General features: G+C 38.4%; 1 protein-coding gene across 8 annotated transcripts in view; it reads right to left on the bottom strand.

Annotated features, from left to right (window-relative positions):
- Nucleotides 1-9,229: 9,229 nt before the first annotated feature.
- Nucleotides 9,230-17,364, bottom strand: part of LOC132819011 (single-stranded DNA-binding protein 3) — a 195,420-nt gene continuing 187,285 nt past the window's right edge. For 4 of the 8 annotated variants that reach the window (XM_060830250.1, XM_060830251.1, XM_060830253.1 and 1 more), the window contains 5 exons: nt 17,134-17,204; nt 16,820-16,898; nt 16,455-16,483; nt 11,750-11,851; nt 9,230-10,155 (listed from right to left, as the gene is read on the bottom strand). In XM_060830250.1, coding sequence (XP_060686233.1) covers nt 10,054-10,155; nt 11,750-11,851; nt 16,455-16,483; nt 16,820-16,898; nt 17,134-17,204 — 383 coding nt within the window. In that variant the 3' untranslated portion in view covers nt 9,230-10,053. Of the gene's footprint in view, nt 10,210-11,749; nt 11,852-16,454; nt 16,484-16,819; nt 16,899-17,133; nt 17,205-17,364 lie in introns of all 8 variants that reach the window. The other 4 variants (XM_060830252.1, XM_060830254.1, XM_060830256.1 and 1 more) reach the window with 1 other exon arrangement.

The raw sequence follows: 17,364 nt of genomic DNA, 5'->3' as shown, positions 1-17,364 counted from the left end.
AGTGAAACAGAATTGATTTTTTTTAAAACAGTGGAAACAGTGGAACCAGAATTTCTCAAAAACACTTTCATAACTTCAATGCAACTGATCCTATTTGGTTTTTTTTAAAAGGTAGAAAACACAATGAACCTATATTCACTACAAAGACATAAATGTATCTATAATTAGTTGTATGCAGAGCAACACAAACAATTTTTTTCCCATCTGGATCATATTTTTGGGCCAATTTTCCTTTTATTTATCTCTCATTCTTGTAAGGTTGGATTTTACAATCTTATCAGCATGCACCAACTTCCAATTTGTTTGCTGATGCATTGCATTTTTAACATGAGACCAGTGGACTCAACAGTTTGCTGCAAAAACATTAAAATCCAGCAATAACCAGTTGGGCTGAATCGCTTGTTTCACATTCTTTGTGGCGATCCTTTCCACCAACCTTGTCTCATTCCTTAATTTCTGTTCTGCAAAGATTTACTAAGTATCTATTAAACAAGCTTGCACTATTTGCTTTAATGAATTGTACCGATAATTTATTGTATAACTGGCACTCTCAAACAGGTTACACTTACACTCACTTCCCACCTGGTTTATTGAATCCAGCATTTGACTATTTTCAGTAAACATATTCTTCTATGATGACAAATCACACAGTTCCAATGAGATGTAGAAGTCTCTGACCCAACATAATACCCTGTGCAAACAGGGTTTTCAAGCAATTAGGATTATGGAAAGACTTCTGGATGTGAGTAGAGTACATGCTATGGTGCACTCTGCTACATAGCTTCAAAAACTTACATGAAACAACAAGTACAAAGTTAATGACTGCTGCCAGTAAAGTTCAGAATAGGAGGAAAGAGCGAATTACAGAAGGGATAGTGCGTGTCTCAGCAATGTAATTAACATTTTACACAAAAATGCTTTTGAACAACTCCTATTTCCTTCACATTTGCTTCAAAATAATAGCAGCAGTTGAGAAAATTAGGTTACTTCTTTACAATATTTTCCAAAAAGAGATGCTTCAACACCGGTCATGCTTTAATAATTTAGGAACAGAACAAAAAATAAATCACTGAATCAGAACCATTGATCAAATATTAACACAAATCATTCTTAAGCACATCATGTTTAATGCTACAAGTTCAAAACTTACTTGATCTAAATGTGCATATTTCCCCACCAAAGAGGGACATAACAGGTAATCTGGGAGGCAGCTACCAGAAATGCCAAGATAGACAGTTTAACAACTGACATATTTATCAGCTCCCATGAGTTTTTTTTTGATTTACAATTTGTTTGATTGGAAATGATTTTTCTTATATCACAGATACCTCAGTTAACTACTCAGTCTCAATTTTAAAAAAATCTGCTAATATTAATTATTCTCTCAATGCAATCAGCTCTACTGAACATGAGTGTCTAGTAGTTACATGTTCAAACTGTGATTTTGGAGAAGATTTGTAGCTCAGGTTTTGGATCAGATTGTAAATTTGCTCGCTAAGCAGGTAGATTTGTTCTCAAGATGTTTTGTCACTGCGCTAGGTAACATCAGTGAGCCTCTGATGAAGCACTGGTGTTCTGTCCCACTTGCTACTTATCCGTCTTGGTCTGTTGTGGTGAGTGATATTACTTCCAGTTCTTTTTCTGAGAGGTTGGTAAATGGGGTCAAATCAATAAGTTTGTTAATGAAGTTCCTGTTTGAATGCCAGGCCTCTAGGAATTCCTGTGCATGTCTTTGTTTAGCCTGTCCCAGGACGAATGTGTTGTCTCACTCGAACTAATGTCCCTTTTCGTCTGTGCGTATGGATACTAATGATAGTTGGGCATGTCTTTTGGTGGCTCGTTGGTGCTCTCACATTCTGGTGACTAGCTTCCTGCCTATTTGTCCAATGTAATGTTTGTTGCAGACCTTGCAGAGTATTTTGTATATGACATTTGTTCTCCTAGTTGTTAATATGGAGTTGTTGTGGTTCTGCTCGCCGAGCTGGAAGTTTTTGCTGCAAACGTTTCGTTCCCTGGCTAGGGAACATCATCAGTGCGGTGGGAGCCTCGTGTGAAGCGCTGCTTTGATGTTTCTTCCGGTATTTATATTGGTTTGTTCTTGCCGCTTCCGGGTGTCAGTTTCAGCTGCAGTGATTTGTATCTGGGGTCCAGATACACCCGGAACTGACACAAATGACACCCGGAAGCGGCAAGAACAAACCAATATAAATACCGGAAGAAACATCAAAGCAGCGCTTCACACGAGGCTCCCACCGCACTGATGATGTTCCCTAGCCAGGGAACGAAACGTTTGCAGCAAAAACTTCCAGCTTGGCGAGCAGAACCACAACAACGGATACCCGAGCTACAAATCTTCAATCAGATTTTAAATATGGAGTTCTTTAAAATCATCAGGAGCTGTTTCAGTGTGGTGGTGGGTTTGTGGAGACAATGATGCCTAGGGGCTGTAGTAGTCTCAAGACATCTCTGACATGACAACCAATGTATGGCAGGGTGGCTAGTATTGTTGTGTACTGTGTTGACTTGTGTGGGAACCGGTGGACTGCATTTATCAGGTACCCGTTATTCCTGAATACATTGTATACAGATGTGTTTTCTCGGCTTCTTGTAGTTCCCTTCAGAGTAGAGAAAAATTACCTGCACAACGTATCCAGGAACGGGCATCCGATAAGCACAGTCCACAGATTCCCACACAAGACGACACATGCCCAGAAGTACTAGCCACCCTGCCTTACATTAAAGACATCTTGGAGATGACTACCAGACTACTCCAGCCCCCAGGTATCATGGTAGCCCACAAATCTGCCACCACGCTAAAACAGCTCCTGATGAATTTTAAGGACTCTGTACCAACAACCAGGAGAACAAAATCATATGCAAAATACCCTGCAAGGACTGCAACAAACATTACACTGGACAGACGGGCAGCAAACTAGCCACTGGGTTATGAGAGCACCAACTAGCCACCAAACAACATGCCCAACTATCAGTACTATCCATACACAAAGAGGGACACCATTCAAGTGAGACAACATATTCATCCCGGGACAGGCTAAACAAAGACATGCACGGGAATTCCTAGAGGCCTGGCATTCAAACTGGAACTCCACTAACAAACATATTGATTTGGACCCCGTTTACTAACCTCTCAGAAACAGAATGGAAAACGATATCACAACAGACCAAGGCAGATAAATAGCAAAAGGGACAGAACACCAGCGCTTCATCAGAGGCTCACTGATGATGTCACCTAGCATGGTGACGAAACATCTGAGAACATATCTACCCACTCAGCTAGCAAACTTACAACCTGACATGTTCAAAATCTTCAAATTTGTCCAGTAGAGGTCCATTTCTGTGCAAAGTTGACTGATCTCAGTCTGGACGTAAAATCAATAAATGCAATTTGCTTACATTCTCCTAGAAAGAGACGTTGACAGGTCTGGGGTGGATGGAGCAATGCCACCTGCTGTAGAATCACAGATGTATCACAAACTTCAAGACTTTGAAGTCCCACTGATTACCTTCAGCGCAGCACGGATAAAGGGCATGTAGACCATAGTCAATTTCCTATGAACCTCAGAAGAGGCACGAAATGATGAGTGATAGGGGAAAGAGGGAAATATGATTTGGTACTTTCAAGTTGAACGTTCAAGATTCTACACAAACTTTAAACAACACTTAACATTTCCCCTTTAAAAACTGAACATGTTTTATTAAAGACAAAATGAGCACTAAGGGTTACATTATTAGAATTGAAACATCTTCTGGAAATAAAATAACGCAAGTAGTTTTGAATTTCATCAAAACCAACATCAAATGAATCATGTCAAATCAATTCTTTTGCCTCTAATGGTGGTATTCAAAATGAGAACTTCTTGATTTTGGTGCACTTATCCTGTTTATTAATACTTAAAATTAACAATGTAATGACTTGACTTTCTGCCACCAGCCCTTTACTTTCCAAAACTGGTAATGTTTTGCTGTAATGGACTCTGGCTTTTCAACTGAAGTTCCCCACCAAAATTAAGTCTGGGCATACCTTTGTATTTACTACAGGAAATATCACCAGCATGCTAAATACAAAATAAAAATGACTGAATTCCATCAAATGCAACTGCAATATTCACAGATTCCCAGTTTGCGTTGATTGCAACTTTTACAATGGTTACTCCAATAAATACAGGCAACTGTGAAACAGCAAAAGGATGTTTCACCATACTGCTACAAACAGACTAACCTATTCTATAAAACAATGCACAGAAACAATTTATGAGATCCAGGCTTATTTACTTAAAGCAGAGGAAGAGGAATAGGTCATTTGGATCTTCTAATCTGCTCCACCATTCAATAACATTGTGGCTGATCTAATTGTGGCCTTAATTCCATAATCCTGCCCAAATAATCTCAATTTAAGATATATCAAAAAGTTGTCTTTAAATTCATCTTGAATATGTTCAGTGTTCTACCCACTGTTCTGAGATAGAGAATACTAAAGATTAACAACCCCTCCCCACTCCACAAGAGATGCCTCATTTTCATTTTAAATGGGAGCCTCCTTATTTTGAAACTCTCCTGTTTCCCAATTCCTCACTGAAAGAACCATCCTTTCAGCATCTACCCTGTAAAGTCCTACCGAACCTTATGGTTAAATAAGATCACCACTCATTCTGCTAGATGCCAATGAGTATGGAAATCGGTCTTTTTATACAAGGTAATCTCTTCAGCGTAGGAGTCAAACTACTGAACTGCTCTGAAGTGCCTCCACTCCAAGTACATATTGCTACGTATAGAAAATCAAAACTGTACATGGTACCCTAGGCATGGTCTTATCGATATCCTGCATGGTTTAGAAAGACTTTGCCATTTTTATACTCCAGCCCCTTTGCAGGAAGGCCAAAGCTCCGTATCCTTATACATGAACATTCTGTGATGCATCCCAGATCACTCTTCATTCTGTTTTCTTTTCACAGTTAAATATTCTGCTTTTCCATTCTCCCCATAGTAGTAAATATTCTCATATTTAACAAATTGTTTGCACACAGTCAATTCATCTCTTTGCCTTACATTAAATTCAGGATTATGTCATCCTTAATTTCACAATGCAAAGCAAATGCATAAGTTTAACACTGACTAAATGCATAAGCTAACTGGCTTCACCATTTTTCACGCATTTGATTTTCTAGCTTTATAAGCTTCATTTGTCTCCTTTCTGCAATTTGGAAGCTAATTTTCTCTGCATTCATTTACTTTCAGCATTTGTATTTATTTTCTGATTTGCGCTTCCTAATTTATTAGTTTGTATTCCTGTTCAATAATTTATAAATTTATTTCCTTTTACACTGTTCAAATTAATAGAACATTTGTTCAGTACAGTTGTTGTATAATACTTGCAGAGGAATGCAGTTAGAGTTTTAATTTCAAATGCATTACTTTGGAGTCCACCATACAGGCAAGATTTTGTTCACTTTTCATTCCTTTTCCACGCTGGTTCCTTTGGAGAAATTTTGTCACATGGTCTTGTCAGGGTGGTGTTACTTTGCATCCTTGGCGATACCATCTGTGTATTCAACATGGGTGAGGCTCTCCACCTAATACCAACAGATTTTCCAAAGTTACAAAAGGTTTTTAAAGGTGGCGAGTGCTTGAAAACCTGTGTACAAATAAGTAATGGACTGAAGATTCAGGATTAGCATTAGAACCGTGAATACAGAAAAACACACGTCCTGAAATTAAAGCATGAAAATATTTTTTGCAAGTGATTAATGAGGCTGTGATTGTAATGTTATATTCCTATTCTGAATGTTTGCAGTTATCAATTTATTGATCATTTTGACTCCACATTACAAATTGCACTTTCCCATGCAAAAGTCTCCCTATTTCAGTTAGGATTGATAAGGACATTCCTGAGTATTTCATTGCAAAATTTTACACTTCGGGTAAGAAATCTTAATGCGCAAGAACAGAATACTTCTAGTCTCAGGCACCCAGTATAAACTCCTGTGTCAGGCTACAGGTAAAAGACAAAATGGTTTAATACAACATTTTAGCATGGTCTCTCAAATATCTCAAAAGATATCACATTATAAAGAGTTCCAATTACATTACAGAAGAAATGAGAGCACAAGTATCATATTCGGTCCACCTAGACTGTTCTATGAGTCAATAAAATTATGGCCATGACTCAATTTCCTTTCCTGGCCCATAACCCTCAACTACCTTATCAATCAAAAATCTAATTCCTTCTTAAGTATATTCAATGACTCAGCTACCACTGTTCAATATCAATATCTTTGATATTTCCAAAGATTCACAATGCTTGGAAGAATTGCCTCATGTCCATCTTAAATAGAAGATCCCTTTAAAGTTGTGTCCCCACAATAGGGAAACCCTCCCAAAACACCTCAGAGTGGATGTTTCAAAAGGATCACCAACTGAACTGGAATATCCATGTAAACTCCATGGTGACTAGGGCAACATTCCCTCCACCATGAATCGCAGCAGCAGTATAAACAATCTATAGGATGCAATGCAGAAACTCACCCAAGATCCATAGTCAGCATCTTCCAAACCCATAAACATTACAATCTAGAAGTACGAAGGCATTTGATACATACTCTCTGCAAGTTCCCCTCCAAGTGACTCACTGGAAATAGACTGTCTTTCTAATCAGTATCACTGGGTCAAAATCCTGGAATTCCTTTTCTAATGGCACTGTGTGTCCCTACAGCAAACGGACTGCATCAGTTCAAGGCTGCAACTCACTGACACCTTCTCAAAGGCAACTAGGGATGGGCAATAAATGCTGGCCTACCCAGAGATACCCATACCTTACGAATAATTTTATTTTTTAAAAAACACCTCAACTCCAATGAGAATAGGGCTCTTCCTTTTCCCGGAAAGAAATCCTGTCATTTTAGGAATCAGCCCAAGTGAATCCTTTCCAAACTGCTTCCAATGCAATTATCTCTCTCAAAGTCCATTGTATTACCCCAGATGTAGCCTTACTGATTCCCATATAGTTATTAACAAAAGTTTCCCTACTTTATTACAAGGGAATGGAATAAAAAGGATAACATTTCATTTGGCATCCTAAGTACATGATGTAATTGCGCAGATTTGGGATTCATTTATAGGACAACCAGCTCCTTCTGTACCAAGAGTTTCTGAATTTTCTCTCCAATTAAGTAATATCGTTTTTCTGTTCTTCCAACCAAATTATACCCCACTTGCTAAATGTTTGCTCATTATCTATATCGCTTTGTAGAGTCTGTCCTCCTCATAATTGCCTATTTTCATGTCTTCAGCTATCGGTCATTAATATGGATTGTAAATAGCTGAAGATCCAGCACTGATCCCTGTAGCATCAGTTTGCTAACTGTAAAATGGTCCATTTAGCCTGACACTTTGTAGCCTATGAACTATCCAATTCTATATCTATGCTAATATGCTATTGCTAATGCCATGGACTCTTATCCTGTACATTAATATTTTATGTCATACCTTATCAAATTCAAATTTACTAAACAAACTGGTTCTATTTTATCCACACTGCTTGCTATTTCCTCAAAGAAATCTGAAATTAGTCAAATATGATTTTCCTTTCACAAAACCATCTTGACTCTGTCAGAACATATTACTATTGTCTAAATGTTCTGTCTCTTTAATAACAAACGAACATTTTCCTTATGGTAAACACTGCTAGCTGGACTATAGTTTCATTTTTTGTCTTCCTACTTTCTTAAATTGAGGTGTTATGATTGCAGTTTGCACTCTGCTGTGACTGGCATTGAATCCAGGAAATTTTGGAAAATTGCAATCAATGCATTCACTATCTCTGCTGCTATTTAATCCTCTAGGATACAGGCCATCAGGTTCAGGAAACTCGTCAACTTTCAGCTCCAATATATTACCCTTGCATCTAATGATCTGTTGGCTTTACATTCACTCCTCCCTTTTCCTTCTTGATTTTCAACCATTCTTGGGAATTTTGTGTGTTTCCACAGTGAAGTCTGGTACAAAGTACCTGGTCAACTCTTCCATTATTGCTCTTTTTCCCCAGTACTAATTCCCCAGTCTCGTGGGGGACTAGAGATACTCCTTTCCTTTTTATATACTTGCAAAAGTTATTAAATTTATATTTTTAGCTAGCTTTTTCCACACTCTCAATTCTCCCAAAATTAAAAAAAATTTCCTTTGTCATCTGGTCTGTACCAATGTGTGATCTTTATTTCCCTTCTCATCCTATATCCATTCAGAGTACCAACATTGTCTCCAATTCAGGCAATTTATGCTACAGTTTCAACTTCTTACAAGTCAAGGCAAGACCTCAGAAACTCATTTCCACATAACCATGTTTTGATCATTAGCCTTGGTCTACATTCAAGCCCAGCTACTTGGGTAAAAGTGCATTGTGCGGAGTTGGTCCACTGTGCACTCTCCCCAGCCTCCTATTTTCATAACAAATTCCTTTTGCCCTTTTCAGGTGAAAATTCCAGAGCTTTATCTAATGATTGAAGGAATCTTCCTTGTACGATCATCACATCTTAAACAAACAGCCATTTCCAGCTACTGTGTTCCACTTTCCTATACCGAATAGGAGGGATAGAATTTCAATAGAAACTCTTAACTTTGCCAAAATCTTAAGAGGAAGAACTTGTTTTTAAAAGGAAAAAAAAAATTTACCTCTTGCACCAATCATTTAGGCAGCAAGTGTCAACGAGTTAGCAGAAAAGAATCAAAATTAAGTTTTATGTTTATATTTATTACAGCGTTGGAGAAAAGAACCGTTTCATTCAAAACCAACCCAATGAAGACAATAATTTAGCGAATTTGTAAAATTACATTTGCCAGACTTGTCTTTTTTTCTCAGTTTAAAATGCACGATTTGCTGAAGACCGAAATCTACAGTAAAACACCAAAATTTCATCAGTATGTTCCAATCTGACTGCAAATAGGAGATTTACATACTTGTTCAGCAACTCTACAGCTAAACACAGTTAGAATGATTTTAAACACATCTAAAAAGGCAATTCATTTAGAAAGATCTTGCTATTTCCCCCAACCCCCACCACCCCCCAAAAAACAAAAACAAAGTATGGTAACATCCCATAACCTGCAGTCAGCACAATAAACACAGTTGACGTTCCTGAAAACTCTGTAAAGGGGTGCAGAAAAAACATCCCTCAATAAAACATTAGCAACAAATATTGAACACAAAACTACAATGTAGAATTTTTTTTCTTTTTTATAACCAGACTACAAGGTAAGAAACACAGAACAGCTACAATGTTATCAAGAATCAGCACAAGGGTTGTCCAGGCAAGATAATATTTTACATAACTTGATACACATTGTATAGAAGTGGGTTTAAACAAAAGACCATCTACAGGTAGTGTAACTGTACAGAGATCCCAGCACGATTGTAGTGCCACTAAAACTGTTTATTATCCTCTCAATCACGTGTCTGCAGTTGTCTCTTTCTTGCGTACAAAGTTTTCCTCTGGATCGATAAAGGTTAAGAGGATTGAACCAATCCAGATTCGAGGTGTGAATGTACGTGTGGGCGCGGGGAAGGAAGAATAGCGGGAGTTGGGGAAAAGATATACGATCCTCTCAATCTGCAACCCACTGCACAAATCATCGTTCAGCTACACAGGTATGGAACAAGCCACTGATTAACACCTTGCAACTGGAGAGGAGGGCTCACAGAAGCAAGAAAAAAAAATCTGTGCCACCAAAAAAAAAGGTCTTCGAAAGTAAACCACATTGTGTAAACGTCCCAGATAAAATGGCTACAATATGGACAACATCGGATCTTATACCTAGACTAGCGCCTTATTCAGTTCAGCACAAAAATACACGGGTTCAAAGGATGAAGCAGAGGAGGTCTGTTCGGGTGCTAGAGGCGTTTACATTTTTTTTTCTTTGCTTCAAAAAGATGCGATGTGTAACGTACAGTCCTTCCAGGAGAAGGGTTTTTATGTCTTGAATTTTTTTTTGTCCTTCATGTTTATGGAATAAAAGAAGTTCAGCCTTTTTATTGCGTGAAACTCAAAATTGGGGTTTTGCCCCCAGTTCCTCGTCAACACGTTGAACTGCTTCTTGCATACGTTCTTTAATCTTCCAGAGGGCAGCCGTTTCATCATTCTGGTCCTGGAGAAGGGGGAAGGGGAAAAATCACACGCTCATCGTCATGCTGGGGGAATACTGAAAGAAAGTGACAAAGATTACATGGGTTGGAACCATACAACTTCACCAGACCAATTCAGAAAATCTGGGTTCTACTAAACATGGCAGATCTGCAAATATAGTTGGCTGTTCAGCCATAAGCAATCATTCAATCCCCACTACCATGGAGGGAATTGCTCCCTCATTTAAAGACAGATTCCCCTCTCCTTCATACTGACAGAAAGCTGAGCAATCAAGTTATGGGTCTCCAATAACTGTAGGAGTTCCAAGCCAGGGGCATGAGTGTAATTTAACCTTCATGTAACCACCCCCCAACTCCTCCCATTCTCTAATGTTTACTTCCTACCCTCTCCAACAGAATCAGAGCTCCATGCAAGAACAAGCTCGAGTTCAACAATTTAGTAAATATTTACTAAAGAATTGGATCTTCCATTCGGAAGAAAAAAATTGTATCTTCAATTCAAGATCTTTTCTTGCAAACTGACTGTTGTGCGAAGTTACTGATTTCTTCTTTGAGATAAGTAATTCCCACCTTATTCACCTCAGCACACTACTGCATTTTGTGATCCGTGTAAAATCCTCGCTGCAAAAAGGGAAAATGACCAGCACTTGGGAATTAAAATAAATGTCTTTTGTTAAAAATCGATTTTACCCATCTCCATTTTCCCGTCCTTAATCTTTCTTCCCAAGGGTAATGACTCATTTTGTGCTTGGCTTCTTCAAGTTCTGACAGCTTTTCAGCATTTCAGACTCTTATTAGAAACTAGGGATTCTTTTCATTAGAACTCAATAGTTAGGTGGAAATTTTACAGAAGTCTTCAACAGGACAGTTTTGATCAAGTAAAAGATTACAAATATTTTCAGCAAGTGAAAGAACATAATAGTTGAAACTATCTATTTTTATGGATTCTAATAATCATGGCTGACTTGAAAACAGAATTTGCTGACTATCACCAGAAGGGTGATGAGAAAGGACACTTTGTAAGATAAAAAAAACAGAGAGAGTGTATGGGGAATGATGTTTGCAGAGAGCAAACATGCTTAATGGGCCATAAAGTCTTGCTCTGTTCTGTAAAATACTTCAATCTATTTAGTGGCGATAAAGTGTCACAGTAAAGCCTAATCCTATTCTTCCTTAATGACCATACTGGTGCACTTGCTCTCCTTCAGCATGGAATTCTGGGGCAGATTGTAGCTGAGGCTTACCATCTCTGCACAAACTGAAATTTAAATCCAAAGCTATCCCACTCTCAATTGGTCAGTTTTCTGTTTCCAGTTGGAGGAATTTTGTGTTGGGCACATAGATAAGAAATGTTGAAGGAGACAAATGTTTTGCAACTTCAATTGTCTCTAACACAGACAGTTGTATACAAAGCAGGTACAACTAACCATCAAACAACTGGTCATCTTGTAATTTTGAATAAATGTATTTTAACAAATATGCCAGAAAGGAAATTGAGTGATACAAAGAATTTCATTCTTTGAAATTATACGAAGCAAAATCTGCCATGGTTACTTGTAATATGAGCATTCTTCTCTGACCTTCACAGATACTCACATTATCATTTTGGAAGGAGTGGAGAAAATTGCCTCCTAATTCACCGTCATCCCTTGGAGTGCCTGGAGGATTAGTAATGCTGCTCATGTTGTTGGGAGAATTCTGAAAATTAAAGAAATGATTTCCACTGTTAATAAAATGAGGGCAGTTCTCCCTGTAAAGATACAATTAATTTATCACGTATAGCAAGCAAAGCCAAACCACACTACTTCAAAATCATAACTTGGAATTTAAATGGCTGAAGCTGCCTGGATAAATTTGAAATTTATACCTTCATCATGGTATGTGTAGCTCCCACCCCACTGTTTTCGATGTATGAGGTTGATTAGATTTTAATCTTAAGCATGGTACATCAGCTCACAGAGAGAGTGATGCAACTCAAAATTCTGGAAGGGCTCCTATTTTTGAAAATGATTATTGGTAGGTCAGTCAGTCGCTAGATTACATCGGCAATTCTTAACCCTTGGGTTTTAGTGCATTGAGTTGTTAGTGCCCCACTTCCTAACTAGAATGGTCCAAAGATACAAAGCAATGTAGAAAATAGTACCAGTAGGCCATTTAGCTCTTTGAATTTGCTCTTCCATTCAGCTAGATTATGACTGACCTTTCTCAACATCATTTTCCTAGTAACCATAGGAGAGAGAAGTAGGCCATTCAGCCCATCAATTCTATGCCACCATTGAAGATCATTGCTGATCTAGCAATCCTCAACTCCACTTTCCTACCTTTTCCTTAAAACCCCTGAAATCTCATCCAGAATATACTTAATTGTGGAAACACCACAGTACTCTTAGGTAGACAGAACTCCTAAGATTCACTGGTTTCTGAATGAAGAAATTCCTTAGTTCCATTTGTGAATGGTCTACCTTATTCTGATACTCAATCCAGTTAATCTAGGCAGTCAGAACATCCTTTCAGCATCTATCCTGTTAAACCCTCGAAGAACTTTTCATGATTCAGATATCAACTCTCATTGTTCCAAACTCTCAAGAATACAGGTGCAGTCTGCTGATTCTGTCCTTCCAGGACAATCCCACCATCCCAGGAATATGTCTGATCAATCATTGTTAATTTCCTTTTAAGGCAAGCATTTCCTTTCTGTCAATAAAGAGACCAAATCTGCACAAAATACTTTAATCCTTTTGCAATACAGGCCTAAAAACCCCCAAAAATCTGAAGCAGCAAAAATTGAAATAAGAGCAAAAAACTTTTGGGAAGATTCTGTAATTCAGGTGATTCTCATGAGTGGAAGGACAGGGCTAGCCTTTTGTCAGAACTGGAAGATTAAACTGCACAGAATAGATCATGTGGCCCAACCAGTCCATGCACAGTTTCTGATTGTTCCATCATTTCTCATCTATCTCTGCTATCGTAATTATCTATTCTTTTCTCCCTTAGGTTTATCTAGTTATCTCTTAAATGCATCTTTATTATTCGCTTCAACTACTCACTGTGGGAGCTAGTTCCGTATTTTTAACCACTCTTTGATAAAGAAAGTTCTTCTAAATTCCCAACAAGATTTAGTGTAGACTCATACCGATAACCTATAGTTATGCATTTACTACAAGAGCAAACTTTCTCGCTGTACCTACTTTCGATAATTGCCGACAATCCTATTTTAGGTCACCTCTCATCAGTTGCTTCCAGGAGAAAAACAGAGGCAGCCTGACAATCCATTCAGGATAGGTAAACTGATGCATGTCTAATCTAGTAACATTGCTACCTTTCTTCGCTGCACTCTCTCCAATGCCCCTCTATTTGTTCGATAATATGTCCTTCTCATACTCTTTGTTTTCTGATATGAAGCCACTTAGCAATCCACTCCCATCACTAGTCCCCTGCCTCTTCATTCATTAATCTATTAGGGGCACCATTTTGAAGGCCTTTGCAAATTCAGGTAAGTTACATTTCCTGAATTACCACCACTTTGTCTGTTAATCTCCTTAAAATTATTCAGTAAGATAGGGCAAACATGATTGTCCCATTTTTGAAATCCAGGCTGGCTATTCATGGTTATACTTCTCATTTATAAATGTTCTTCTATTTTATTTAGTCAGAATTCCTCATAGATGTTTACAGCACAGAAGGAAAACCCATCATGTCTGCACCAGTCAAAGACCGCACAAATCCCATTTTCCACTTTTTGGCCTATATCCTGGAGGCTATGGCATATCGATTTACTGATTAAATGTTAGAGTTTCTGATTCAACCTTCTAGGCAGTGAGTTCTAGACTCTCACATCCTCCAAGTGACAAAATACCTCAACTCTAAGCCTTTTACCTCTTAGCTGAAACCCACGCCCTCTGGTTTTTGGCTCCTCTACTAATGGAAAAAAGTGCCTTCCGAATCAACCTATCTTCCTCTTTATCTTACACACCTCTATCTGATTCCCTATCAACCATCACTACTCCAAGGAAAACAACCCCAGCCTATCCAATCTTTCTTCATCGCACAGACCCTTCAGCCCAGGGAGCATCCGGGGTCTGCACTGTGCTATCATATTCTTCTCATAATTTGGTAACGGGAACTGCATGCAGTACTCCTGTTGTGGCCTAAACTGCATTTTATACCATTTCAGCATAACCTCCCTATTCTTGTACTGTGTCTCAGCTAATCAAGGCAAGTATCCCATATGCCTTCTTAACCAATTTACCTACTGCCCTGCTACTTTCAGGGATCTGTGCATATTCACACCAAGATCCCAAAGGTCCTACCTTCCATTCTGCAATTCCTTGCCTTGTTAACCCTCTCCAAGTATATTACCTCATACTTTTCTGGGTTGCATTCCATTTGCCAGTGCTATGCTGACCTGACCAGTCTACTGATATCTTCCTACATTTTAAGGCCACCTTCACTATTTACCACCCTACCACATTTCATCTACAACTATCTTGATCATATCCCTTACATCTTAGTCAAAAATCATTAATGGACTCCAGCAAAGACCTCATTACAGAGCCCTATGGAAACCAACTGGAAGCAAATTTCCAGTAAGAAAAACAGCCTTCTACCATCACCCTCTTCTTCCTACATCTCGGTTAAATTGTCACTTTTCCTTAGATCCCAGGCATCTTCCTTCCTTGACCAGTTTGCCTTGAGGGATCTGATCAAAAGCCTTGCTAAAGTCCATGTAGACCAATCAAATGCATTACTCAGCACCACTCTTGGTTACCCCCTCAAGAAAAGTCCAATTTGTTGAATACCACCCACACTTACAAATTCATGTTGGTGAATCCATATCTCTCCAAAGTGTATTCTATCATTCAGAATTCTTTCTAGTAACTTCACCACCACCACCACCTGTCTGGCCAATTTCATGGTCGATCCCATCCTCCCTTTTTAAAAATAATGGTACAGCATTAGCAGTCCTCTAGCAACTTAGTTGCGGCCAGAGGGGATTAGAAAATCAACAAGACTTTTGATATTTCCTCCCTTGCCTTCCTTCAACAGCCTGGGATATGATTCATCTGGGCCTACACATCTATGCAATTTTAAAGCTGGTAAATCCACGAGCACTTTCTTTCTTTCTCAGTTAATTATTTCTAACATTTCACTGTTCCCCACTGCAATTGGCTACAACCGCATTATCCTTTTCCATTGTGAACACTGATGCAAAGTATTCATTCAGTTCCCCAAACATTCCGCTTGGTACTTGAAATCCTCATCGCACTCTCATTCCAAACTCTATGCTCTGGGTTGTCCACATGGTTCCAAAGAAGCTCAAAGCGGGCTTGTCATTCTGTGTGTCATGTTCTTCTGGTCACAATGATGATTTCAGAAACTGGAGACCTTTACCACAGTTCCCAATTACTCTCAGTTTGTTTTGGTGATGTAGGGTAGGGACATCACTGTTTCCAAAGACTGGGGGGGGGGGGGGGGGGGGGGGGTGGTTGGGTAATGTTAGGGATGATCATCCATGGTATCTCCCTGCTTTTTTCCTATCCAGCTCCTGCATGACTGCAGCTAGCTCCACCTCTAGAGGTTTTCTGCACTTCTTTTCCCCTTTCTACTCTGCTTTATTCATTCATATAGTTTTTGGATACATTGTTTATTTTTCTAAATTTCACTTAATCTCGCATCCTTTCGTCACATCATTTTAACCTGTCATTTAATCACTAGCACTCCTAGGCAATCACAAAATTCCACATTTTCTACGACACCTTGGTTTCCCTGACTGTAATCAGAATTTTGTGCAGATTTTATGCAGCTTAAGAATGTCCTGACTCAGGGCCCAGTATGTGGTCAGGTGAAAGACAGTCCATCAACTTGGGGTCCTTTTGGGAGATGACTTTCCTTGCACATTTAAAGAAAACTAGATGGTAATTTTATATATGTAGTCAGCTGTAAATTACAGGAATGTTCCAATAAACTAATTCATGTTAAAGTGATTGACTGATTTATCACCTTTGGTTGGTGTGAAACAAATTGAGAAATTTGTAGATTAGCTGTTCAATTCACATGCTATATCTAAAGAAAATAAAGTACTTTTACCAGCTGTTCTGAACGAGTCTGATGTACTAAACATTATACACTCGTGTAGAAGATTAAATTCATGCAGCCAAACATGAACAATATTGCGCAGCATTTATAAAAGTGGAAGCATAATATTTATCTCCTTTTTCAGCCACACTGTCCACCAATTCCAGTTGTGATTCCAGAAGCTCATCTCAGTTTATACTGAATAAATTTAAAGCTAGATTTGTACCTTAGGAATACCGTCCATATCTCCTGATCCTATGGATAATAAAAAGAAACATTTAGTTTAAAATGTGCTTGTCTTTTATCAATCACCACGTCAGATAACACAAGACCATATTGGAAAAATATTGCTGTGAAATCCGGAGGTTTCTACACCTTACAAGGTTCAAAGATACAATATTTAAATATTCCACACTTACAAGTAAAAAAATCCACATTCTTCTCTTTATAGACTATATTACCTTCTTGTCACTAAGGAAGTTTGAAACCTACTTAGGGACAATGAATTCTATACTTTCAGACTGGGTTCAGTTTAAACACTAATTCCATAAACATTATTTCATCATTATTTCTAGTAGGAAGTCAAGTTACCTAATGATCCATTCATGTGATGTGGCTCAATTCCTCCCATTCCACCCATTGGACCTTCAGAACCAGGCCCTAGTGGGAACTGAGGAAAAATAAAAGTTAAAAGAAATGAAAAATACATGCTCACAATTTCTTAGGTTAATCCAGTTGTGACAATTAGCAAACCAACTGTTTAAGACAAGAGTTCAAGAGTTTAGCAATGAACAAAACCAACACACAAAATTGGAATAATTCGTAATTGCAATGAAAAGACAATACCAAAAAGATTTAACTATTTCCTTGTGGGAATTGTTTTCTTTCTTGCAAACTAAACTTACATTTGATCGGCTTCCTCCAGGTGGCACTGGATTAATCATTGTGTACATGTTGTCACTGGAATTCGTTGAATCTGTATTTGAAGATGACAAAAAAGTCAACATAGGTAACATCGCATTTGTACATATGTGCAGAAACACATTTGCATTACGTGTGCAAGCAAATCCAAGTTTCTTGGTCTTAAACGTCATTCAAAACCAAGGCTTACATTTTTGTAACCTTTATTGAGCTGC

This window comes from Hemiscyllium ocellatum, chromosome 9, assembly GCF_020745735.1.
Source record: "Hemiscyllium ocellatum isolate sHemOce1 chromosome 9, sHemOce1.pat.X.cur, whole genome shotgun sequence".
NCBI lineage: Eukaryota > Metazoa > Chordata > Chondrichthyes > Orectolobiformes > Hemiscylliidae > Hemiscyllium > Hemiscyllium ocellatum.
The sequence above is the reverse complement of the archived record's forward strand: the minus strand, read 5'-3'. Positions and strand labels throughout refer to the sequence as shown.